This window comes from Barbatula barbatula (assembly GCF_947034865.1).
Source record: "Barbatula barbatula genome assembly, chromosome: 16".
NCBI lineage: Eukaryota > Metazoa > Chordata > Actinopteri > Cypriniformes > Nemacheilidae > Barbatula > Barbatula barbatula.
Genome location: NC_136779.1, coordinates 4,943,741 through 4,970,051, shown reverse-complemented (window position 1 = coordinate 4,970,051; position 26,311 = coordinate 4,943,741). Strand labels below are relative to the sequence as shown.

The window sequence follows — 26,311 nt, the reverse complement described above, 5'->3', positions numbered from 1 at the left end:
ATACATCAAACACAATACAACCACTGAGCTTTTTTTTTACAAAAACACAACACTTCTATAGCATCTCATGTATTTATATTAAAGTCTGTATATATATATATATATACACAATAAATATAAAGATGCCTACGATTTAACGTACTTTGTATAGGAAAAACGTGATACATTCTCAATTGCTGTTGCACTTGTTCGTATGGATATATATCTACACTATTGTTTTTGTTTGTTAATTCACTTATCATTGTTGTTGATTTGTATTGTCAGATCTGCAGTGACGCCCAGTCTGTTGGCTGGTGGTTCACGAGCGCGCGTGGGTCTCTTCTAGGGGTGTGTGCATCACATCACATCACATACTACAACACCGAACAGACATCACACATCAACCCACGGCAGGTCAAGGAGGAGCGGTACATCACTCGCCTTCAAAACCGACGCGTTAAATCAACATTCTCACGAACGCGCCATTTGAAGCGTTTAACGGCGCGTTCGTTCGCAATCCCAAGCCCGTCCGGAGTCCTGCATGACCGAAGTGGCTTTTAACACCGGACAATGACACAGAGCCGGAGATAGGGATGGATGCGAGAGTGTGCAGGATGCTCGTCCTGGTCGGTGCGTTTGCGCTGTGGCTGCCGGTGATCGCGGAGGTAAGACGCGCCTTTGGGACAAACACACGCGCCCCTTCTCCCGTGAGAAAATAGCTGTGTGACGTTCACAAAGGACATTGTATCTTATTTCGGTGGCTTTGAATGTGTAAGAAATACCGCGTGATTGTAAAGTGTCCTTTTTCGGTCAGTGTAAGTGCAGTTTCTTACCTACAGTATATCTGTCATTGTACAATAAAACGCTCACTGTTAAGTGGATTCAGGCAAAGCCGCCTCCCTCTATGTGACATGCCCTGCTGTGCAAAAGAAATGTCGTTTAAAGGATACAAATGTGAAACTGCATTCATACAAGCAGCCTCATTTCTGTTATTTGTTATATTAGGCTTTACATTCAATTATGATATGAATTTATACTGTTACCGTTTTCTCACCGAATCCATATGCACGGATAACAGAACCTACACACCATTCGAAAGCCATTTCCAAAGAATAAAACGTTGACCCATATTTGCTGTAATGATTTTGCTAGAACAACACAGAAGCAGTGTTTCAAAGGTTGTGAAAGAAAATTGTTAAATTTGTTGAATGAGCATCTATACAATGTGCAATGAAGTGACAAAAACACAGCTCAAGGAAAACAAAGAAAGACTAGTTTATACTGAAATGCCTGTTGTTTTGTAATTATGTGTACTTAGGTACCACGTGGCTCCGAATTTTTCAAACTTAATGAAATAAAGGAAATAGATTTCCGTTATTCAACAGATAATTCTATCTTAGTTCACATCCACTTTAACATCTGTTAGGGCGGCGAAACAGCAGCATTATGGAACAGAATTCATTAGCAGTTTGCACGCTGTGCTCCATTCCAAATTGTATAATTTTATAGCCCCGACAAATGAGTTGATGTTGATTTGATCTATTCATTAAAACAATATTTATATAATAATTCAAGTATACAGTATATATTATATATAATATTTCAGAGGTACAGAGTGGTGGCAAGCATCACAACACACTGTGTGTTTGCTCTAGACATCTCCAAGGTTGTTGTGAACTGTCTTCTGTTTGCAGCTGCCAGTAAGACCCACCTGGTCATATGTTCGCTCATCTGTGCTATACAAGAAAGAGGAACTTCATTACCGGTTTGTTCTTTGTACAGAATTAAAAATGTATCATCACAGATGTTAATAGAAAGCCAATTTAAAGTATTTCTCTTGAAAGTTTCTTCAAAGTTGTATTTTGCTATTTCACAGACACTGTCAGTCCGTCCTCGTATGGCGCTCTGAAATGAGAGTGACAGATGCGATTAGGGCTGTAACTGACCGGAGTGGGTTGATATGAGCACAAATATTAGAGCTAATAACTGGGGCTTGTTATCTGTAATGTGGTTAACCTGGAGGTACTTTGCTTGTGGTGCTGTGCAGTTTGTTGCTTGTCAAAAAATAAAGTCACTGCTGCGGGATGTTTACTTGCGTGTAGTTCAATGTTTTGAAAATCAAGACCCAGCTTGATGTTCAGGGTCAACTGTAAGGTATTTTTAGGTTTAGTTTCCCATCAAATATAAACTCTTGATAGTGGTACTCTGTTCTGTTTGACTGAACATCTCGATCAGCCTGGTTCAGCCATAAGACAAAACACAATTTAAATATATGGCAATGCTCAACAAAATTCTTCTTCTTTGTTAAAGGTGCTGTGTGTAATTTGGAGGATCTATTGACAGAAATGCAATATAATATCCATAGCTGTGCCTTCAGAGGTGTATAAAGACCTTACATAATGAACCGTTATGTTCTTATTACGTTAGAATGAGCTCTTTCTATCTACATACACCTCGGGTCCCCTTACATGGAATTCTCCATGTTGATTCTACAGTAGCCCTAAACGGACAAAAAGCTTTACAGAGAGCCTTTAGTGAATACGTTCCCTTCAGCATACTATATTATCTTAATAGTATTCGAAAGTAGAATTAGTATGTATCAAATCGTAGTATGTTGAAAATAGTATTCCAAAGATTCCCGGATGATCTACTATTTCCGGTAGAAATTATGCATATTCAAACGGCTGATATTACCCACAACTCACCACGAGTAGGTGGAGTTTAGTGACACTCCACTGCATTAATATTTATATAACTGATGCATCACTAAATTATCAAATGTAAGTATACAGTTAACATTACATACCAAATATTAAATGAGTAAATACCTCAATGGAATGAAGAGCTGTATTTTCATGTGTGTGACAGTTATTGGCCACAATGTTGCCTAGTACCTTAGGCATGGTATAGCCGAATTGGAGTGCAGGGTCCATCTCCTTCGGCAATGAAGTGAAAACATGACGACATCTCAGTCCTGTATCACCAACCCTACTGCTTCAAAAGCAAGGGGGAGCCATGGAATGAGCCATTGGTTGCAATTTGCAACTTTACCACTAGATGCCGTCAAAATTCCCACGCCTGACATTTAATGTTAGTATTACAAATACTGTTGTTTGATTTTTGTTAATGTTGGTTAATTTTACATGACCTAAAACTAACATATCTCTGAAATCTGAAACCTCACATCTCCATGTTTTGTCATTTACATTTTTTGCCATAAATCATTATTATTACTAACTCTTTGTTTGTCAAATAACCAACAAAAAGTATTAAAAAGTGCTTGTCAACTTTTCAATTTCTTGAAAAACAGCAGATTCGGACATCCGTGGTTTTAGAAGGTTAGCAAGGATACATAAAACTCGATACATACAGTATAAATCATTTTCTTTATTTGTTCATGCTAACTAATAGCTATAAAATGAAACAAGTATTTCTGAATATTTATCACACTTTATAAAATGCTGGGTTATTTTTCAACCCATGCAGCTTTGGGTCACAAAAGGACAAATCTAACCTTTGGGTTGGTAGCCTAGTGATGGGTTGTTTCAACCCAAAATGCTTGTTTTTTAACCAATTGTTAACATCGTCTGGGGTAATTTAATCCCTTTTTGACCTAACGCTGGTTAAAAATAACCCAGCATTTTTCAGAGTTCAGGGTACCCAGATACCCATGCGTGAAATGTTTCAAAAGTCAGATGCATCAGTGATGAATGCCCAGTCAAATAGTTTGAATTACATGCTTCACGGTTTTACCGTGATGCTCTGCAAGAAAGCACTAAATCACTTGGGAGAGTCCGATTATTTCTGGAAAACTCAAACCTGAGTTACAACAGCAGTCCTGCCTTCTAAAAGCACTCATTGCATTTCAAATCACAGGAACAGATTTCCTCTTATTCCTGACACAATAAAGCTTTATCGGCAACCTTCAGATTTCTAAGGTGAGCTCAACCATGACAGCAGCCAAAATTTTGCCTCAATGCTAAAAAACCCAGTGTCAGATTCGGTCAATATGCTATAAGCTTGATTTTCAACTAAACCGCTCACGCTATTATGAATCAGAGCTAAGAACCTTGGAAATTACAGTCGCAAAAGCATTTGCGGAGTCATCTGAAGTCTTTTTACAACGTGATGTAACATTTTGTCTGCAGTGAACCTGTCTTTTCCGTCAAATGACCTTTAGTAGATTGATTCTTTTGCCCATTGTTTTCCTTTTTTGTCTCCTCCACAGAGAGACAAGCTACCTTGAAAGAGTTGCGTACTAAACTCATCTGCTAATTGCCCTTCCGTCGTAGTGCATTAAAAGTAAGCATGTGAATAAAACGTCTGATGGAAAAATGTTGAAAGATATTATCTCTGTTCCGTGTAGAGCTGTCAGGAAGGACTCTCACAGTTTGCTCCGAGCCAGGAAGAAGCGTAGGCAGATACAGAGCGTAACGCTGTTCAAATGTGTGTCATGTCTAAGACAATAAAACTTTTCCATTAAAACAGACACTTTATTGCGCCGAACAAATAATTCTGTAAGCTTCTTACATTTGAACTCTGTTTTCTTTTGTCTCTGCAGGTGAATCGAGATGACAGCTACCTGAATGGTGTGCAGAATACAGGTGAGTCAAAAAGAGAAAATTAAAAGATACCTGAGGGACCATTCTGGGTTCCTCGGATTTCCAGAATAATGAGACCCTTCGGAGAAACTCAAGGTAAAGAAAAACAGTTTTCAACAATACCTAAATGTTCTCCAAAGGGTTCTCAAGGGATACTCGCCCAAAAAGAAAAATTCTGTTATCATTAACTCGCCTACAAGTCTTTTCAAATCTGTATAAATTTCCCTGTTCTGATGACCACAAAGAAAGATATTTGAAAAAATGATGGCAACTGAGATTTCTGAGACATCATTGACTAACATGGTAGGACAATTCTTAGCATTTTGTGTGTGTTCTGTTAAAAAAATCATAATTAGCTATTTTGAAGAGTTTAGGAAAGTAATAGGGAAAGTTTTTCATTGGTAGTCAATGATGTTCCAGAAATCTCAGTTGCTAACCCTTTTATAAATTTCTTTATTCCTAAAGTAAGAAATGTATACCGATTAGGAACAACTCGGGGGAAAGTGATTCATGACAGAAATTTCTTTTTGGGTGTAGTATCCCTTTAGGAGACACTGCATCTTCCTTGCATTTAAAAAGGTGCATGCCAAATGAAAAACCGCTGTTTATTTTGTTACATCCCAGCATATCTCATTCAGCTCAGGCCGTGTTATTAATGAGCCGCGGAAGATAGATTTCTGATGGCTTGTTTTATATAAATCATTCATCAATTTTCCCCAGAGCTCCAAAATATGACATTTACTGTACAATCACTGCTGTGCGCTGGGCGCTCGATATCGCCAGTGTTGCTGGTTAATAAGGCCACACGCCCTGTGATGGTTTCCCGTCATTTTGCGGTCTGTCAGATTTTCTTCTCATCTCTCTCTCATACACTTCGACGGCGTGAAATTTTCCAGTTCCAATCCCAGAGTGCTAATGACTCGGAGCGCTTTGATGTCGCTGCATCAGGACAGATAAACAGCCCAGCACGACCCAGCCAATCGGACGGCTTTATGGGGCCGTGAATAGAATGAGTTTAGATTGAGCGATTTGTGCCTTGGTTTTCTCATCTCTGTGAGAATATGAACTGTGCCGGTAGCATCCCTGGTACATCAAAAGAAATGGGTCAAAGATGTAGTTGAGTAGTTGTTGTGTGCTTTTGATGTGTTGTATAGATCTTGGTAACATCTGTTGTTTAAGATGCATTTTCTTAAAGGGAGAGTCACCCAGAAACGGAAAATCTGTCATCATTTACGTCAGGTCAACTTTATTTATGCAGCTGTGCAAGAAAACATATTGACTATAAGCAAAACATATAAGGTTATGCAAGTCAAAACACAGGTCAAATATCAGACAGATATTCTGCTTCATAAATAAAGTCTTAGTCTCATCTCCAACATACAGTACAATACGTCTAAAATAATTTTTTGCTATTTCATCATCTGCCAGTCAAGAGAAAGCCGCCCATCACAGAAAGGTAATAGCACCTCTTTGCAGCAAGATCCTCTATGTGAGAGATCCTTCATGTCCGGCGTGCAAACGGTGCGTAACCAGATCCTCACTAAAGATTAATACTAATGGTTAGGTGTTAATCTCCAGATAAAACGCGCTTAAATACTGTAGGTATATGAAGAGTTGTTATACAGATTGAAACATACAGCACTCCCTGTAGATTTTGTGGTGAAGCTTTGTACATTGCCAACACTATAATAGAAAGTCCTCAATTATTTTGATTTGTTTAAACTCCCATGCCAGTATGAACGGCCTAATGTGATCATGTCCCCTCCTGTCACCTATTGGTGCCACACAGCGCATCTGCTCTCACACTCGCTTAACACGCCACAGCACGTTGTGTGCACCGTATCAAATATTCATTGTGGTGGTGAAATGGATTATAACGGGAGGGAGAATAAGCTCTCCTATGGCGCGGAGCTGCGAGCGCGTGTGTCCAAGAACGGCATACGGGCGATTTGCGTAAATTACTTGATATCCACTTTCATTAGCTCGGATCAGCACAGGGGGTGCCAGCGGCTGAAGACGAATGAATCCAAAGAGCTATAAAACAGGCTAGGATCAATTCTGTTGGGTTATTTTTAAAGGTCCAGTGTATGAAATGTAGCGGCATCTAGTGGTGAGGTTGCAAATTTCAAACAATGGCTCACTCCACCCCCATCCCTGGTCGAAGCACTACAATGGCTGACACAGGACTAAGATGTTGTCACGTTTTCACTCCCTCCCGAAGGCAGGGATGGGCAGTATTTACGGTATATGTATCTTAAATACATATTTTAAATACAAAATAGTATTTTGTCATTTGTGTTTGATAGGGTTGATGAAAGTAGCTTCATATTTTGTATCGAAATACTTTAGTTAATTTATTGGTGCGTACTCAATAGTTTGCCCAGACATGAAAACATGAACTAGATCCATACGGAAAAAAAGGTGATCAAGGTAAGAAACGTGCAGGCGACCAGATCTCCATCGTTTTGGTTTGCATAGTTGCTATAATTTTCAACAGTTCATGTTATATTGTGGTGTTTGTTTTAGTAGCCTTCGATAAATAGTTTGCCAATTTACATTTTGTTTTGTGTTGAAAGGCATCATGAGACCTGTGTTCTCAGTTTGACTGTTTTTGTCAGACTTTGTGAAGTTGACAAGTTCGGTTGCTACTTTCTGCTAACGTTTCTCGCTACATTTAAACATATATGGCATAAACATTATGGCTGCAAAACTTTACAATTTATTTTTACCTCCAAATAGGTGTCCAATGATAATAATAAATATTTGAAATATTATAACCTTATGGCAGTATAGGATCATGATTTTGCATGCCATTGGAAGAATGACTGCCTATATTTGACACACTATATTTTTATTATATTTATGATTAACAATCAAATGAATCATTTGTTAGAAACTAGTTTCTATGAATACAAAAGCCATCAGTTGTCTTCCTATGTATGACTTGTTTGTCATTGAGTCAGTGTTGCTGATGCAAAGTAGGCCCTTTCGTTACCAAACACCAAATAACTAAATTTGGATACAATTATGAGTCATTCGCAAACTGTTAAACATTAAACTGTTGGTTTCTTTAAAACTGACTCTGTGTCTACACTGGACACGTGACCTGCATGAAGTGACACGACACGTCAACGGTTTGTTCTTAATGGGTTTATCTCGTCGAGCCGCATCCAGTGTGAACAAACTTAAAAATCAAATGGTTGTTAGCGTGTTCTATTGTCTTTTATCGTATGGTGACATGTCATGTTCGGTGTAGACAGGGCGTAAGCTTTATTTGGAAGATCAAAGGGAAATGTGAATGTTTGATCTGTTAACTGGTTGTAAATGTCAGATTTATTGCATGACTCGGGTAGAGAAAAGCTGCTGCTATCAAACATTGTTTACTTAAAGTCACCATGAAATCAAACAGGAAAATTCTTGTGTTTTGTGTTGCAGTGATTATTATAAATGATTTATCCGTGCACACCATTATTTTGTAATCTTTTATCAAAAACAAGCTCCTCTCACCCTCTCAACAACCACATGATGTCAGCAACAAAAAAGAGGTAGGATAACACTGACTGTCCAATAGCCAGGCATTTTTAGACCTCCCCTCCAGGCTCAAACCAATCAAAATGGGAAGGGCCAAAACAAGCCAGCCCTCTCAGCCTCTCCTCCTCTGTGCATCCCTGCCGGCCTTTGGTACCCAAACAGCTTTGATGTTTCATCTCCCCACCCTACACATCAAATCTGCATGTGTTTCCTTCAGAATCTTGCTGGAATAGTGACATTGTTGATGTGTCCAGAAATGCCTCGTTTTGAATATGCTCATTTGATCTGATTTGAGGGAAACTGATTTATACATTTTCTGAGAATAGCCCCAAAATGAAGAGGATTCAAATACATTGCATTATTGTGACATAATTTACTAGACATACTGTAAAAAAAGACATTATATTATTTAGTCAATATCTTGCTTGGTGCAATGATTAAACATGGGCCTGTCATTGGCCTACGGACCACAGCGAATCACACCATTTGCTCATTTTTATTGAGACATGACGTGTTAAAGAGGGAATCTCAGGACACCTGCGTTCTGTGTCATTCTGTTCAGTTTTGTTTAGCTGTTGAACGCCGTAGCACGCCCTGTTCGGATGGCTCCTTTCCCATTCTCTGCTGCCTTCACTTGCTAACTGTTTTCTGGCAAGACCTTTTTTGTGTAGTATCATATGTGTCAGGGGTCCGATTAAATGCTGAGATTTTCCTTTAGCTTACCACCCTTCCCCCCTGCTGTGTCTTCCAGTCATTAACACCTGGGCATCAGCCATTTTTCTTGCATCGTAATGGAACAGGATCGAAATCTCTCGAAAATGCTGAGTAAGCACGGCTGGCTCCCGGTGCAGGTCCTAATGCCCTGATGCTTCTGTTTTACATCCTTTTATTACCTGACCTTCTTTTCAGCTTCTCTGTCTCCAGATTCTCAGTCAGAAGGTGCATGTTTTTTCTCTCATTTTGAAAAATTTCTCTCAGCTTTAAAAATAATTGTGCGCTGTTTTGGCGTCACTGGTGGCATATAATGGAAAGCAACAGATAAATCACAAAAAGTAATTATATTGTTTTGTTGAACAATGTGCTTGAGACTTGTTTTTCTTATCTGATGCACACAATTCTTTACATACAAAAGTATTTGTATTCTTAAAGAGACAGTTCACTAAAAAAAAAAGTCATCCCTTACTCGCCCTTGAGTTGTTTAAAATCGATGTAAATTTTTTGTGATGAACACAGAGAAAATTATGTGGAAGAATGCTCGTAACCAAACTGTAAATGAAGACAGACAGGGGCGGACTGTTTATCTGGCATATCAGGCGTTTTCCCGATGGTCCGCTATCGTTTGGAGCTGATACTGGACGCTTTGGCCGTTCAGACGAACGCATTATATATTCTAATGCACGCAACGTGAATGCAAACGAAACTTCGAAACTTATGTTAGCTACATCCCACACTAACCTCCCCAACAGATTTTACCACGCTCATTGCCAAACATACCCCTTTAGCTTTTCTTGGAGCTTATTGCATCACAATATTTATTTTAACAGATCTATGATATACTATGATTTCGACAGATTTTATTTTGTACTTATTATTTTTACTTAAAGAAAAAAGTTGAGTTATGGAACAGACATTGTACGATTTAGTGCCTTGTTGCAATTTAATAAATTAATAAATGAACAAATGGTCCGATACATTGATGCATATTTTATTTGTAGCTCAGTTGACTGGTTGGAAAACACAAAGTTGGTCAAGTTGTGTTATTAAGGGCTGTGCTTAACAAAACCTCTAAATATTTTCATGTTTTATTTTATAACATAAAAACACCACAGTTATAACCCGCTCGTAGTTTTTAAAGCCTTAATGTGTCTTAAAAACAGCAGTTGCTAACAAGTTGCTGAAAGGGACTACTTGGCAGGGACATTAGACGTCGCACATATACATTTTACAAATAATAGAAAATGGGCACATATCTCTAAAGACGTGGATGGGGATTCATCATCACTTACCAGTAAACACGTTTTTAATAAAGTTTGAAAGAGTTGTCGGAGGCTTGGTGCATGGTGACGTTGATATCGAGCGAACATTGTATAGTCTATTTATTGCATCATGTTAGCTTCTTACTCTTGCCGATTGTGCATCGATTTCAAAAGTAACAAATGTTGTGTTAAATTGTAAAGATTACCTTGACAGACAAAACATGTGAACATCAAAAACTTTGTTAATCACAGAGCTTATTTCTTTCCATCTTCCAAAAGTCAATGGGAAAAGTCTAATTGTTCGATCAAACCAGTAATTTGAGCAAATAATGTTATTTGTCAATTCTGATGTCATGTGGACTTTAAAACACCCTTCTTTTTTCAAAGAAGTCAAACTTTTTTATCTATAGTTTATTTTTATTACATATAAACCCATAAAATATATATTTAAAAGGAAGAACTTTATTCACTTTCGTTTTCAAGTGAAAAATATTTATGTTTTGTTCCAGACACTTCATCGACTGCATTATGGCATTTCCCACCCACACATCATCATGCATCCAATTAAAGAGAAACGCTCTGAACGATTTCCCTGAGGTTGGCACAATTCTCTCTGAGAGAGCTCTCAGTCATTCTGTTTAAAATGTCTAATTCAGCTCTGCCCTTATTGCAGTGAGTCTGTTTAAGCCTGGAGATGGAGACATTAATCTCTTCTGCCTCTCTGTAGACACACACGCTGTTCTTCCTCAATATATATTTTTCTGATATCACTTGAATGCAGAAGGCCTGGCCCAGAAATTGCACCAGCATGTGTATGCCGACAAAGACGACTGCAGACGACATGATAAACTATCCGTTCTTCCAACCGTCTGTAATGTATTTTCAAATGGAAGTACCCTTGATTTCCGACGTGCGTTTTAGTGACAAGCCGCGTGAATGACTTCTTGCTGAGTCACGTAGTTGTGGATTCTGTAATTGAGGGTAAGCGGAGGATTAGTGTAGGTGGAAGATCACAGTCTTCTCATCCATCACGGACTGTCTTGCCTGCCTGCCTCAACTCCAAATAAAGTTCCAGACAAACATGGAAAATGTGCTGACATCTTTTGGAGACTTCTGGAAGGCTTTTTTGTGCAGTGCCTGCAGTCTTTCAGTCCATATGGACCTCACCATCCAAAGTCTTCATGAGGGCTTCCAACAGTCGTACTTTTCATAGTTCCGCTCGCACCCCTGCAGTGTGTGCAGTCATCCGACGGGAGATGCATTTGTTTCCTGATTAGCACAGCACTAAACTCAAGTGCTCCAAGCCCCTGAGCAAAATAAAGTTATGTTCGAACTGAACTTTAGAACGGCACTGCTGATAATCTATTGAAGCCATTATCTAGCCATACATGCGTTCTGTTCCAATGTGAGAAATGCAATTTGATTCTGGTTGGCGTAGAGCCGCAAAACCAAAATTGAGTTAACATAATTGAGTTTTGGTTCTGGAGAAGGACCAGCCATGATTTTCGATCTGCCTAGTTTACCTATATGGCTCGCTTTGACCAAATGTTGAACGCTTTGGATAGAATAATCTGTTTAATAATCCATATTTTCTTCATTTGATTTCTTTTTTTAAAGTTATTTAATTCTTTTTTTTTGATTCTTTAATTCTTTAGGCAAGAATTTTTAGCAGTTTCTTTCAAGTCTGAGTTTTGCCTTAAAGAGATAGTCCTCCTGAAAATGATAATTCTGTCATCATTTATGCGCTCTTTTCATTTCAGACCTGTATGATTTATTTATATATTTTTAAGAATGTTGGTTATCGACAATGGTGGTACCCATTGATTTGCATTGGTTGTGTGTCCATTCAATAGAAGCGGTTGTTCGGTTACCACCATTCTTCAAAATATCTTCTGTGTTCTGCGTAAGAAAGAAAGTTTAAAATTACAACAGGGTGAGTAAATCATGATGGAGTATCCCTTTAAGTACCTATTGACATTTTACATTTACATTTACGTATTTGGCGAAGCGACTTACATTGCATTATCCTATACATTTATACATAGGTATCTGCAATCCCTGGGATGGAACCCACAACCTTGCGTTGTAAACGCAATGCTCTTACCACTGAGCTACAGGAAAGCTGTAGATATAAATAATTAGATGCAGCATTAATATTTGCTTCTAAAGGTCGATATACGTAGGTCGTCCACCATATTGGAACGCTGCGTGCCAGTCTGTCACGGCTTTCCCGTGGAATTGGGTTACTTCTTAACTGCTGCTGCTGGTTGTTTTGCACATTGACATTGAGGTTTTGGATTAAAATTTTTTTAGTTTTAGGGTAAACTTTGGTTTAATTTAAAATGCAAGTTTACCAAACTTGTTTCTTTAAATCCTGAAAAGGGTGTTGTAGCACTTTCTTGTCAGACTCAAGTAGGGCAGGTCAGCAAGAGTTCGACTTCCTGCTGCCTTACTGGCTGCTCAACTTGGCTTTTGGTCACCTGCTTAGAAAAAAACCATGTCTAATCCCTCATCCTTTATGCTCGGAAATAAGGCTGGATAAGGGACCCAGATGTCCAACTTCCCCCTCTTTTCAGCTTCCAGCGTAGGGGCTGAGGAATCAGTGGCCTGCTCACAGCTTGGAGGATATGTTAGGCCAAGGTGGGTGTTCCTGGGAGATAAACAAAAGGGCTGCTGTTAGACTCGCATGATGCAGTCCTGAAAGGCTCTATTGAAAACCACATCTGCAAAGCAATACAGATTGGCACTTTATAAAATGAGGATTATTACTTTGGACTCTACACACAGGGATTATGAGAGCGGGCTCTCTTGGAAGCAGACCTGAAAAATAATCATCAGTAAAGGTTTTTTTTGTGCCCACTAGGCAAATATCTTTATCCTCAAGTCTGGTGTCAGCCAAGCTCATTGTCAAACGGTATTGTCAGCCAATAAGAAAATGAGTATATCAGAAACGGCCAGTATTCTAATTGGCTAAAAAAGACAATTATGAGCCACATCCTTGACACAAAAGAAGATATTTTGAAGAATGTTGGAAACCAAACTACGCTGGACCACAGTGACTTGAGGATGTCTCCAAATATATTTTTTGTATTCCGCTGAAGAAAGAAAACCATCAATGTTTTGAACAACACGAGGGTGAATGAATGGCGACATAATGGTTATTTTTGGGCGAATGTGTGTAATGGTTTTCATGCGTTTGAGTTTCATGTCGACACTTACATTTCATATTTTGTTTCTTTATCTCTGTTCTTCAGTTCCTCTGTCCTGCTCGGAGGGATTCACTGAGTTGGGCTACTACAATGGCACCGTATCTCAGACCGACTCCGGTTCGCCCTGTCTGAAGTGGACAGAGTTTCCGGATTACGTGCAGCAGTATCCGGGCAGGGGTCTGGGAGAGCACAATTTTTGTCGAAATCCTGACCGTGAGTCCAACCCATGGTGCTTTTTCAGACAGAGCTCAGGGGCCATCGGATGGGCCTACTGCGACTGCCACCAGGGTGAGCGCTAACACGCTTTATTAAAGCTTATACAGTCACTACGTTAAGCCTGTGAGACGTTGAGATGAATGCCAAACATTTTGGGAACAAACAGTACAAGTCGTTTTAAACATTTTTAGAGAATGGCCTTCTCCTGCTTCAAATACATTCTGTGAATATAGTTTCTTCTTAAAAAAAGAAGTTTAATGTAGGCTATTATTTCTTTATAAACTGCCCTAAATAGCTTTGTTATAGCTGTATTTGTATGAAGTTAAAAAAGCATATAGGGTTAACACAGATATAGAGTTAAATCCTGTTTAATCCTGAGATTTACTACAGTTTACGCTTTGGGTTTTGTTTCTGTTCCTGTCAGAATCACTCAGACTTTGTTTCTCTCTCACCTGCTTTCACAGGAGCGGTCAGGTTAGCGGGGGGCTCGTCCTCTAAAAGCGGCCGTCTGGAGGTCTACCTGAATGGCCAGTGGGGGTCAGTTTGTGACACACACTGGACGGACCGCGATGCCACTGTGGTTTGCCGACAGCTTGGACTGGGGTACACATGCTTTGCTTTGACTTTTTCTTTGAATTGGCTGTAGGTGTGTTCAGTCTGTGTATGCAAGTCCAGAATTAACAATCACAGAGAGCCAAATGCGAGTACAAATTGGCAGTAAATGAAACATGAGAAAATAGGTGCCAGTTGGTTTATTAGGTTTATTTTGCAACGTTTTCTATTTCTCATCTCCCATATTTCACTTCAGTAAAATATGGTTACGGCGATTGGCAAGTGCACTAAAAGTTCAATTTGCACTGCTTATAGATCTCTCCATGTCGGAGAGCTGAGAGTGGGTGGATAGGCGCATATCCCCATATATCTTTTGAACCTTGTGTCTCTGTCTCTCTCTTTCTTTCCGTAGTGAGATTGGCACGGCTCTCCAGCACTCATATTTTGGCCCCGGCTCCGGGCTCTTTCACTATGCCCGCCTTGGCTGCCGTGGCAATGAGAAATCCCTGCTGGACTGCCGGAGTAGGAAATTTGTAACTAGCGACTGTAACCATGGAAACGAGGCTGGAGTGGTGTGCGAACCACCTGAAGGTCAGAGTTCTTTTTTTAGGGAATAAAGCAGATGACCTTTTGATTGACAAGCGATGTAAATACTCCCACGTCCAGGAGACCTTAGACATGTGAACAGAAATCAAAGCCGTCCAAGCCTTCATAAGGATGATCATGTTATCTTTTAAAAATCCTGTTATTGCAGCTTCTTTGTTCATCCATTTTGAGTTATTAAGATGCCATTTACGCAGATCGGAAATTTTAATGGAGCGTTTTGGCGGGGGTTTAGATTTCCTTTGTGGAATTAAAATCAGTGTTGTCTGAATTTATGATTGCCTGCTGTGATCTTTATTGAAGCCACAAGCACAGACAGATAGATACAGCAAACAAATTCAACATTGTTATAATGGATATTTTATCTTTATTAGTAAACTCATCAAAACTATGAAATAACACAAATACGACTATGAAAATGACTGAATGTTGTGAGTAAAAAATCCAATCCTGAGCTGTTATTGGTCATTTATTTTAAAACACATACAGTACTGCGCAAAAGTCTGTGCAGTACATTTCAATATTGTATACATACATTCAATTTGTGTCGCTATATTTCTACAAATATTGATTTGTGATTTTGGGTCATGACCCTTTGGTCTGCTCGCTCAGGTAATGGACCATCGCTACGGTTGGTAGGAGGAGAGGAAGACTTTGAGGGTCGTGTCGAGGTTTTCCATGATGGTCGCTGGGGGACCATCTGCGATGATCAATGGGACGACATGGATGCTGAGGTGGTCTGCAGGCAGCTCGGACTGGGGTAAGGTTTCACTTTACCGATCATATATAGTAATGAAATAAATGCTCAAATACTCTCAGCAGATGGTGTAAGAGTAATACTTTATGCTTCTAGCTGCAATCATTACTAAGTGCCTTTTGCTTTTTTTTACATTTGCTAGCAGACTTCATAACATGAAAAACTTTCAAGATGTTTTCATCCCAGAGGGGAAAAGAGTTTCTCATCTCTATGAGAAGAAGATTGAATTATTTATTTTGCATCCTTGTATTTTTTGCTCTGTACACCATCTCCATCATATTATGGCAGTTCCAGAGAATGAAAACAGTGAGACGGCACACGAGTGTAGACTTACACTTCAGAGATGATACGCACGGGTTCACTTACTGCTACATTAAAGCTGTCGGATAAAGTGGTGGTGTGAGGGTAAAACATATCTTATGTGTCTCTACTGTTACGTTTATGGAAATTCTAGAAAGCAAAGTTAACAGACTCATGCATAACGTGTTTCAAATGACGCTAAAAAAAGCATGCACTTATGCAAAAGTTTCCCTTTTTTCATTTCATGCACCTTCTCTTTTTCCTCGTTGAAGAGTTAACTGTGATGTTTTTAAACAAGGATGTTGCATTATTAAACTCACAGTAATAAATAAATAAACACAAGTTCACAAAAACATTGTAGGCTATAAAAATACCTAAAATAGTAGAAAGCGGTGAATGGAAATGTTGGCGTTTCTGAATTGCAAAATGTTTTAAGCCTGAATAAAAATCTCATCAACTGCATGAGCACCACAGCACATATTCAAACCACCACGCAATGGCTTTAAAGGTCCAATGTAATTTTTTTTGGAGGATCTATTGACAGAAATGCAGGATAATATATATAACTATGTCTTCAGATATGTATAAAGACCTTACATAATAAAGCTTTATGTTTTTATTACCTTAGAATTCGCTATTTTTCTCAACATACAGTAAACTGCAGGCCCCCTTGCATGGAATTCACCATGTTGTTTCTAAGGAAGCCCCAAACGGACAAACTGGTGTACAGAACGCATTTCGTAAATACCTCAGAGGGTGGAGTGAGTCGTTCGTTGCAATTCGCAACTTCACCGCTAGATGCCGCTAAATTTCATTCACTGGACCTTTAACAAAGATATGTGTTTTTTTATTCCTTGTATGTCTTTATGTGTGTAGAGGGATTCCCAAGGCCTGGTCATGGGCTCATTTTGGGCAGGGCAGTGGGCCGATCCACTTGGACGCAGTGCAGTGCACAGGCAATGAGCTTTCACTGGATGAGTGCCGTCACAGTGGATGGGAACAGCACAACTGTGATCATATGGAAGACGCCGGGGTGTCATGCAACCCCTACACAGGTATTTACGTGATGCATAGACTTGCATGCAGTACAGCTTGAATGTACAGCTTGAATGCAAGTATTCAATTTTGATAAATTCATTTGCTAAATGCATGAACACGTAAACTTAGCAATTATACAAGTATATTTTGTGATATTTAGTGTATGTTTGCACATGTTTGTATGTATTATGTATTCAGATGGGGTGGTGAGATTGGTAGATGGCGATAACCCGTGGGAGGGTCGTCTGGAGGTCTATCACTCCGGGGACTGGGGCACAGTGTGTGATGACAGCTGGAATGAGCAGCATGCACAGGTGGTCTGTAGACAGCTTGGATTCAGGTGAAACTCTTTCATCATGACTGTATTATGTTATGCATCATCTCAGTGTGTTATTCGAGTAGAAAGTGGGATCTTAATGTTTGTGAGGATTCACATCTGGTTTTATTGTATTGATTTCAGGATAAAAATGAATACAGATTTGAAATGTTGAAAGCAGTTACACAAACAAAAGTGAAATTCATGTCATTTTTACTTACAAACTTTTCACAGAAAATGTTGATGATAACACTGTTGGTGTTCCATTATAATTGTTTGTTTTGATTAAAATTTCACAACTTCATTCAATTTAACCATTTAATAGAGTTCAGGCTGGTTACAAGAATGAGATATTATAAGATGAATTTGAAAACTATTTTGAAGCTTAGTTTAATAGTAGTTAATCATTTTGGAAATGTTTTTATCTTACTCAGTAATAGTATATATGATAAGCAACCTACACTAACCTACACTGGATTTGAAACACTTTTTTTATAATAGTAAACTATGATGCTGTGACTAAAACCATCCAAAAGATATGAAAAAGTTTATATTCTAGCTTCTTCAATCTACACTTTGAATATACTGTGCTAATCATACTTGGCATTTTATCAGACAGTTTCTTGTGGACTTTTGGAGAATTTCCATCTATTTTTTGCTCTCCTCAACTGATTCTTCTTAATGATTTGGTCCAATAATTAAATATGATAAATTAATAATTTATATAATAATTAAACAATAAAACTATTTAAAAAAATGTAATTGGTATTTTTGCAATAAAACTATTTAAAAAAATTCATTGGTATTTTTGTAATGAAATAAATTACTGTTTTGGCACAATTATATATTTGTCTACAATAGTCATTTCACATTTTTAAACATACACCTTCAGATTAAAAGGTTTGGTAGATGTGGGAGAACATTTCAGTCAAGCGTTTCAAAAGTTTTGAACATTTTTGTACGTAGGTGTCTAGTCTTTTAATGTTCTCCAGGGCAATGTGATTTTATTTCAAGTGTTTGATTGTTTCTGTGGAGTTTTTGCTCTGATCACATGTGTGTGTGTGTGTAGGGGCGGTGCAGAGGTCGTGCCCACTGGAGTGTTTGGAGAAGGAACAGGACTGATTCTGTTGGATGATGTGGAGTGTGAGGGTAGCGAAGCCTCTCTGCTGGAGTGTAAACATGGCGTTTGGGGTCGGCACGACTGCTCACACAGCGAAGATGTTGGAATACGCTGCCACAGGGCAGAAAACAATGAGGTCCCACTAGCTCCAGAAACTACTGGTAAGTTATTTTTGCACACACAAGGATAAACAATGTTTGCGTGTACGGCTTTGACTGAGGTCGAGATACGTTTTGCTGATAGACTTTTCTGTGCTGCATTGACCCTTTGTGATATTCAGAGGGGATTTAAATGTCACCTGTTGACAGTGGATTGGAATAAATAAGGTCAGCTATTGTCGCTTTTTAAAGCACTGGCTTTTATTGATCAAAACATCCATTTGAATTTAAATAGAGTGTTGTGTAGACCACCTCGCTGCATTTGACATTTTGCAGTGTAACATTACACAACAGGATTTTTTTCCCATCGCAAATACTGTTTCAATGTGAAGCCTATTATAGAAAGACATTTTTTTTTAAGGTGACAAATGATAAAGTCCACTTTTAAAGGGACAGTTCACCCAAAAATATATTTTTTCTCATTTTCTAACCCTCAAGTTGTTCCAAATCTTTACATATTTCTTTGTTCTGATGAACAAAGAATGCTTGTAACCAAACAGTTCTTGGCCACTATTGACTACCATAGAAGAAGACATTACAATGGTAATTAAAAAGTGTCCAGGAACTGTTTCCAACATTCTGCATTATATTTTCTAATTTGTATTGTGTTCAAAAGAAATTTATAAAGCAATTTTTTTCAACTATGGCAGTCAATGGTGGCCAAGAAATATGTGGTTACAAGCATTTTTCCAAATATCTTTCTCTGTGTTCATCAGAACAAAGAAATGTATACAGATTTGGATATGTTAAACATTACTTACTATAATTAAAAACAGAAAATGTGTTATCCATTGATAAACTATTGGTTAGTTTTAGTTGTGAGCTATGAGGTTTATTGGTCAGATATTGATTGGATGGCTTGGGTGATATATAAATCAATTTCAATCGGATGAGGTGTTGCTCTAGCACAAACGGCTCCATCTCCGTAAACCATCCCACAATGAAGCAAGTGCAGCACGCAGCTCACGGCAACGCAGTGTGTAAAGCAGCGGATTGATACCGGAGTTCACCAAACACAGCAGACTGCAGAAAGCAAATGCCTTTCTGTGCCATTTCCAAATCCTCCCTGAAACCACATCTAGCATCATGAAAGAAAGAACAGGCAGCCAACATACCAACAGAGTCAGTACAATAAAGCTAAAAGTCTTCGCCAAATGAATATCCACACGCATGCGTGCTTTTCCTGGATGTTCTGCGTCCATGTTGACATCGTGTTGGTGGGCCTTCCAGACTATGACCCCATAGGCGGCCAAAATAAACACAAGCACCGCCAGAACCAGAGCCGCCCAAAATGCCAGGTAGTACCGATCGACGTAAGGAAACAGTTTGGAACATGATTGACAGGTCACACACCTCCAGCCCATAAGAGGAAGGAAGGCAATGAAAATCGACACAACCCATAATGCCACCGTGCCTACCAGAGCCAATCTTCGCTTCAGCTGGACTTTATAGCCGGAAGCCTTGTAGATGATGTGATAGCGGTCTACTGCCATCAGAAGCAGACTCCCCACGGAGCTTGTGAACGCCACCGTCACGCCACCCAGTTGGAAGAGGTAGCTGTCCGATGAGTTGTCCGGATTAAGGAGGTGGAAACTCAGGAAGATAGTGGTAAAAAAACAGCAAGCGATTGTGTCAGCCAGTGCCAAGTTGCCCATAAACAGGTATGATGGATGTCGCCGCAGGTTCGATGAACAAACTATCACCACCAGAACGAGAATATTTGCTAGGAGGATGAAGGGTGCAACGAGGAGACAGATTGTGCCGATGGCCACTTTCTCAGCTTGGTTCAGCACCATGTAGTCGGTCAGGTCACAGCTACGGTTTGTCATTTCCAGTGGGTTCTCAAGTTAGTCTATCTGGAGAAAAAAAAAAACATTCTTTATCTTAGATTTTGACAGTTACTGTTTTTGCTGAAGGGGAAAATTACGTAACATTTAACCGACCTGTACAAATGGTGAATTGCGCATCGTCCTTAAAGTTCCTCTGTCGTTTGGTCTGTTTAATCTTTGTGGCACTCTTTGAGTCATTTCCTTTCTGGTTTTAAGAGTGAGAGACCAGGCATCTGTGGTGCGCACTTTTAACTGAACTACCTAAACTCAGCTAAAATCTGTGTGGCTGTTCTTTTCTTTATCGGAGCCTATTCAGTCATCTTTACTAATGCTCAGATGCACGGATACAATCAGTGTATCCAACTGCCTATAGGGTCTTCTGGAGTGGAAACATATCACGCACTTCCACATTCATTACAGTTTACGAACGCTCTTGCGATATCTGTGCATCTTCTGTGAAATTGCAATTACCAAAGGGTGGATTTTAAATCGATTTTTGGCTATTCAATGCTTTGCTTGACATTTTCGGCCATTATTCATGTTTTCTTTTTCACATAGTTGATGGATTTTGTTTTTGTGTTTGCTTTCTCACAAGATTTTTTTAACAAATGGCAAAACTTTGGTAAGTGTGGTGGCTCATGCAGAAACTTTTCACAGGGTGAAAAGTGGTGTGTGCAACAAATACATTTGTTTTACTTTTATTACCCTGTACTAAAATGCTCAGTTCTGATTAATTTAACCCGTACCTGTGGGTTTAGGGCCGCTGGTAAGATTGGCCGGTAGCGACAACAGGAAGGAGGGCAGGGTGGAGGTGTTTCTCAATGGCGAGTGGGGTGGTGTCTGCGATCGTGGCTGGAATGATGTCAACGCTGCCATCGTCTGCAGACAGCTCGGATTCACGTACGGTTCCATGTCTTAACGTCAATCACAAAGCATAATTGCATTTATATCTAGCATGCTGAAAGATTACAGCTGCCTAATAGAGATTTTTTTTACTTTATGGCAGCGGGGTGGCCAAAGCCCGCCCCATGGGTTATTTCGGAGCGGGGAAGGGGACCATCCATCTGACCAATGTGAGGTGCACCGGGAAGGAGTCGTTTCTCGGGGAGTGCCCTGCTAAAGGACAAGACAGCCGCGTGTGTAAGCACGGGCAGGATGCGGGTGTAATGTGCGATTATCTGCCAGAGCCGGAAGCTGATATTGCTGTGGTGGGCACACACACCTGCGGTTTGAGAGCTGGCGCTGAGAGACGCAGCAAGAGGATAGTGGGAGGATATAAATCTGTCAGGTATGCAGTCATGATTTTACAGCTGTTGAGCCCTTTTAGAAAAAAACATTTGCATATTTTCCTAAAAAAATATGAATTCAAAAATATTAAAGGAAATTTAAAGCTGCAATGTGACATTATTGCTCCACTACACTTTACCAAAAAGAAATGTTTTCAAAAACATACTACTCCTATTTTGTATTGTACTTACTTTATTTATTTATTGCAGCTTGTTTAAAGGATAGATTTAAGGATGCTTTCCTTTGGCCCAGAGGTTAAAGCATGGCGCTTGCAACACCAATGTCATATCCCAGTGGATTGTACATAGTCAGAAACAAAAATTGCAGTGCAAGTCGCTTTGTATAACCATCTTCCAAATGCACAAATGTAAATGTAAAATGTACATTTTAGGGATAGTTGATACAAAAATTTAAATGTCGCCCTCATGTCATTCAAAACCTGTATGTGACTCTTTAAATGTATCAATGGTTTTGTGTTGATTCAATGGAAAGCCAATGCTGATGTTGTTTGGTCAGATTCAAATGTTTATTGTCATATGTACAGTGAGGAAAACAAGTTTCCCTTTACAATGAAATTCCTACTTTGCTGTCCCCAGTGAATGCCAGAACAAGTGCAACAGACACAAACATAATAAATAAACAAAATAAAACTGAGACTATGCTGCAGCTGCAGGAGTGAATAAAACTATGCTGCAGGGGTTGGAACACAATCTATGAAATATAGAATATAACAAATAAACTATGTACATCTATCGTGCATATCGAGCTTTTCTCTTGTGTTCTTCAGAAGAGAGAAAGTCATACAGGTTTGGAATAACATGAGAGTGAGGACATTGTGTTCACCTTTTGCATCCCTTTAATATGCTCAAAAAGAGCAAGTTTTGTCTTATTTAGAAAAATAAGTCTACAAATATATCTTTTACATATTTAGATGGTATATGCAAATGTATTGTCACGTCAAAATTACATTTTAATGGCTTTTCGTCTCTGCATATTACCATCTAGGGCCAAAAATACAGATGACTCACACCGAGTGCTTTCTAAAATGGAAATGTACAGTACACACTTCTCAATCTTCATCCTACGTGTTTGTGTTTTCATGTGAATGTTTGTGTGTATATGTGCACATATGTGTACCCGACAGGGGTGACTGGCCATGGCAGGCGTCTCTGTGGCTCAAATCTCAGTCTAAAGGGAATCAGCCTCTATGTGGAGCTACTCTGATAAACTCCTGCTGGCTGCTCACCGCAGCTCACTGCTTTAAACGGTAAGAGAGACACCTGCTGGTGGCTCAGCAGTATCTCATTTGACACGCACACATTTACAAACCCTTTATAAAATTGATCTTTATCGAAATTACAAATATACTGTAAATTGAAATGATAGTAAACAAAAGCAATATATTTTCTCATTTCAGGTTTGGAAGTGATGCTTCCCGGTACATTGTGAAGCTTGGGGATTACCACACGCAGGAGCAGGACGACTTTGAGCGCGTGCTGTCTCCAGAGCACATCCAGGTGCACAAGAAGTATCACACAGAGAGCTGGGAGCATGACGTGGCTCTGATCCGGCTGAAGGGGGCGGAGGGAAAGTGCGTGGCCTTTAATCCCCATACGAACGCTGCCTGCCTACCCGCACCTGGCAGCAAGTGGGGCAAGAGACCTGGGTCATGTGTCATCACTGGCTGGGGAGTGACTGGTAACTGCTCATATTGTGCATTCATTTAAAAAAATTTTTTTACACATATAATAAAACATCTGTCATCACAAAAACATAACGCCCTGTTATGATGACAATTATGTTTTTTTCTTTTTTCAGACACAGACCATCCTAACACTCTCCTCCAGGCCTGGGTCCCTCTTTTGCCCTCGTGGCAATGTAAGAAGCGCTACGGTGAGCGCTTCACCAGCCATGACATGCTGTGTGCTGGCACCATGACCTCTGACCTCCGAAAGCATGGCGACAGCTGCCAAGGTGACAGCGGGGGTCCGTTAGTGTGTCAGAGTGAGGCAGGGCGCTGGGTTCTCACAGGGGTAATTTCCTGGGGCCACGGCTGCGGTGACCCATCGTACCCAGGTGTATATTCACGGGTCAGCCGTTACCTGCCGTGGATTGAACAGGTCACGCACAGCACCGCTCCTGTCCAGCACTAAATCTCTCTGAAACCATCCGCCCGTGACACTTCTGAGCAACAGGACTCTTTGAAGGAGAAACAGGAGTTTGAAAATGTTTGACATCATTCTTCCCTATACTTCGACCTCCCTGCCCTCTGCGAAAGCCCTGGATCTAATCTCCATCTGTACAGTTAAATTTTAGGTAGTCTTTAGCATTTAGAGATTAGAATCTTTGTCTCGCTCTCAGAAAGAGCGACATGTAGAGTCTGTGAAGGGTTTCGTACATCTAGGACAATGTAGATAGAATGACCTGTGTGATGTTAAAGGAACAGTTCACCAAAATCTAAAGATCTGTCATCATTTACTCAGCTTTCTTGCATGGAGCACATCATGAAAAGGAATAGCACATCATTCATTTGTCAGATTTTTCTATACTTACTCATTCAATTAAAACACCAATTGTCATTGATGGTTTTGTCTGAGGTTTCAAATTATGGCATGTATAGTTTGAATATATATGAATGAAATAATGAAAAGAGGATATAGGTGAACACGTAGGTTAGCAAATGATGACAGATGTCATTTTTGGTTGAACTGTACCTTCAAAAGAAGTGGCCGATTTATATCGTGCATTTAAATCGTAGTGCTGTCCAGAGGCTGCAGTGCATGTTTATGTATGTATCGTATTCAAAAGCCATTCAGTGCAGCTGCCCAAGCCTTCTGCATGGTAGAGAAAGGTAGCATAAGCTCTGCACAAGCAGGTTTAGTTCTTATCTTGTGGTTTTGCCGCAGAAGAAAACTGAATGGATTCCTTTGGGGTTTAGCGTTTTTATTTATCAGAATGCTTGAACTCAGTGTTGTGAATTAGACAAGTAGAAACAGTCCCCATAAATCGCACAGGATTTTTTTACTTGGCGTTATCTTTAAAGCCATAAGTCTTCTATACATGTAGTGTGAAAGTGCAACATTATTTTGAAGCCATGCATCATGACAATAATATTAAGCTCTTCATATTCATTTACATGCTACGCTCAGAAATCAAAGGCTCTGTAAATGTTGTTTTTAATCTCAGTAGACGTTTAGGGCATAGGTGGCATTTTAGAATCATACTAGCGAATAGCCTAACGTGACTTTTGTCTTTCGATCAGTTTGGTTTAGTCTGTACTAATGGTGTTTTAATGCAACATGTCATTATGTACATGCTTCTTGCAATTAATATGACAATTTCGCCTCTCCCGGGGGTGAAATCTAGAGCGAGTGATGTATGACCTGATCAATGATTAATAGCAAATTGCCTAACGTGATTTTTCTTTTATGGTCCATTGAATCAGTTTGTGATGGTGATTTGATACGATGTGTCATAATGTAAATGAAGTATGATAATTGATAATGATGGTTTCATAAGGGTTTAAATCAAGAGGGTTTCTTATAGTTTCTCATTACTTATATAGAACATTGTCTACAATGTTTAATGTCTGTGTTATTTTATTTTGTAGCATCTGTAACAGTCTCTGTTCTTTTGTTTTGTGAACAGTGTGTTTTCATCCAGGGGGTGGCGATATTGTGTCTTTTTCCTCAATAGGAGTTCCATTCTGTTTTGTGCTGTACATAGAAAAGGCTCTTCAAGCTGTTTCTCATTTTGATTCATGGTATTTTATTTGTCCAGAAATAATTTCATGATGCAAAGAATTTTACATTTCAGTGTCACAGACAAAATGCAGGTGACAAGGGCTTTTCAACACTGGTCACAGTGACAGTAGGCAAATGTAAATTGGAAGTGATATCACAAACGATGAAGTATGGCTAAGCTAAGAAAATTGAGTCCCGTTTTCTTTCAGATTAGTCAATTGGTGGAATTGGTAGATGCAGATCTGCGAAACTTACACGTAAGATTTCTTTGGCTGATATATTTGTATGGACATGACCCTCCATTTTTATGTTCCTTAACCTGTGTAAACTATCCATCATCACAACAAATATCTGCACACCATGAAACACAGGCACGGTTTACAGTAAGATTTACTTCTAAAAGCAAGTTCTTCCTGTAACATTAAAAACGTATATTCTGCCTGCTTTATTATTAATGCATAATGTCATACAAATGATTTTAATAATCTGCCTGCTGAATTAGTTAACAGGTATATATAATTTATACGCTCTTAATGTAAGTGGAGTCATGCCTTCTGATAGGCCTGCAATATATTTTATTGCCATAAGAACCAGCAGGCCTACATTCAATAATGGATTTTGAGGAAGAGCTCATATTTGAAATATTCATACTTCTTTGTTACCTCAGTGGGTCTAGTACGAATGATTCGAGATGTATGATGGAAAAGGGACTGTCTGTAGAACTTCCTTATAAAGCCTAACTTGTTTGTGTTTTGGATTTTGCCTCAAAAGCCATTCTGCAATGCAAAGTACTGACCTTTTGTGAGACCGTATAAAGTGGGCCAGTGACAGCATCTGAGCTTAGGGATTCTTTATCACGGGTCTCTGTAGACACTGGAAGAGTGAAGGGGTTGATGTCTGTTGCATGTCATGCAAGCATCTATTCGTGTGTGTTTTCTGTCATAACCAAGTCTTTGATTTTCTGTAAAAATGCTTTGAATATTTTCATGTGTGACAAGTGCCAAAATAAAGTGACCTCTTCTCGTGGCATTCTAATGTTTTCCAGTAAGACCCAAGACCTTATTGCAACCAAAGCGAGTTGAACCACTGCAAGACG

General features: G+C 39.3%; 2 protein-coding genes across 2 annotated transcripts; one reads left to right on the top strand and one right to left on the bottom strand.

Moving 5' to 3' along the window:
• Positions 1-340: 340 nt before the first annotated feature.
• Positions 341-26,247, top strand: LOC306905492 (neurotrypsin). The gene is made up of 14 exons (XM_079476138.1): positions 341-644; positions 4,541-4,583; positions 13,342-13,584; positions 13,977-14,115; positions 14,477-14,655; positions 15,280-15,427; positions 16,601-16,779; positions 16,961-17,102; positions 18,148-18,359; positions 20,944-21,085; positions 21,192-21,473; positions 22,617-22,739; positions 22,890-23,170; positions 23,291-26,247. The coding sequence occupies exons 1-14, from the start codon at positions 573-575 to the stop codon at positions 23,623-23,625; spliced, it is 2,520 nt and encodes an 839-aa protein (XP_079332264.1). The 5' UTR covers positions 341-572; the 3' UTR covers positions 23,626-26,247.
• Positions 19,259-20,262, bottom strand: LOC306905387 (cannabinoid receptor 2; the record flags this gene model as incomplete). Its single annotated transcript, XM_079475957.1, has 1 exon — positions 19,259-20,262. The coding sequence occupies exon 1, from the start codon at positions 20,183-20,185 to the stop codon at positions 19,259-19,261; it is 927 nt and encodes a 308-aa protein (XP_079332083.1). The 5' UTR covers positions 20,186-20,262.
• Positions 26,248-26,311: the final 64 nt, after the last annotated feature.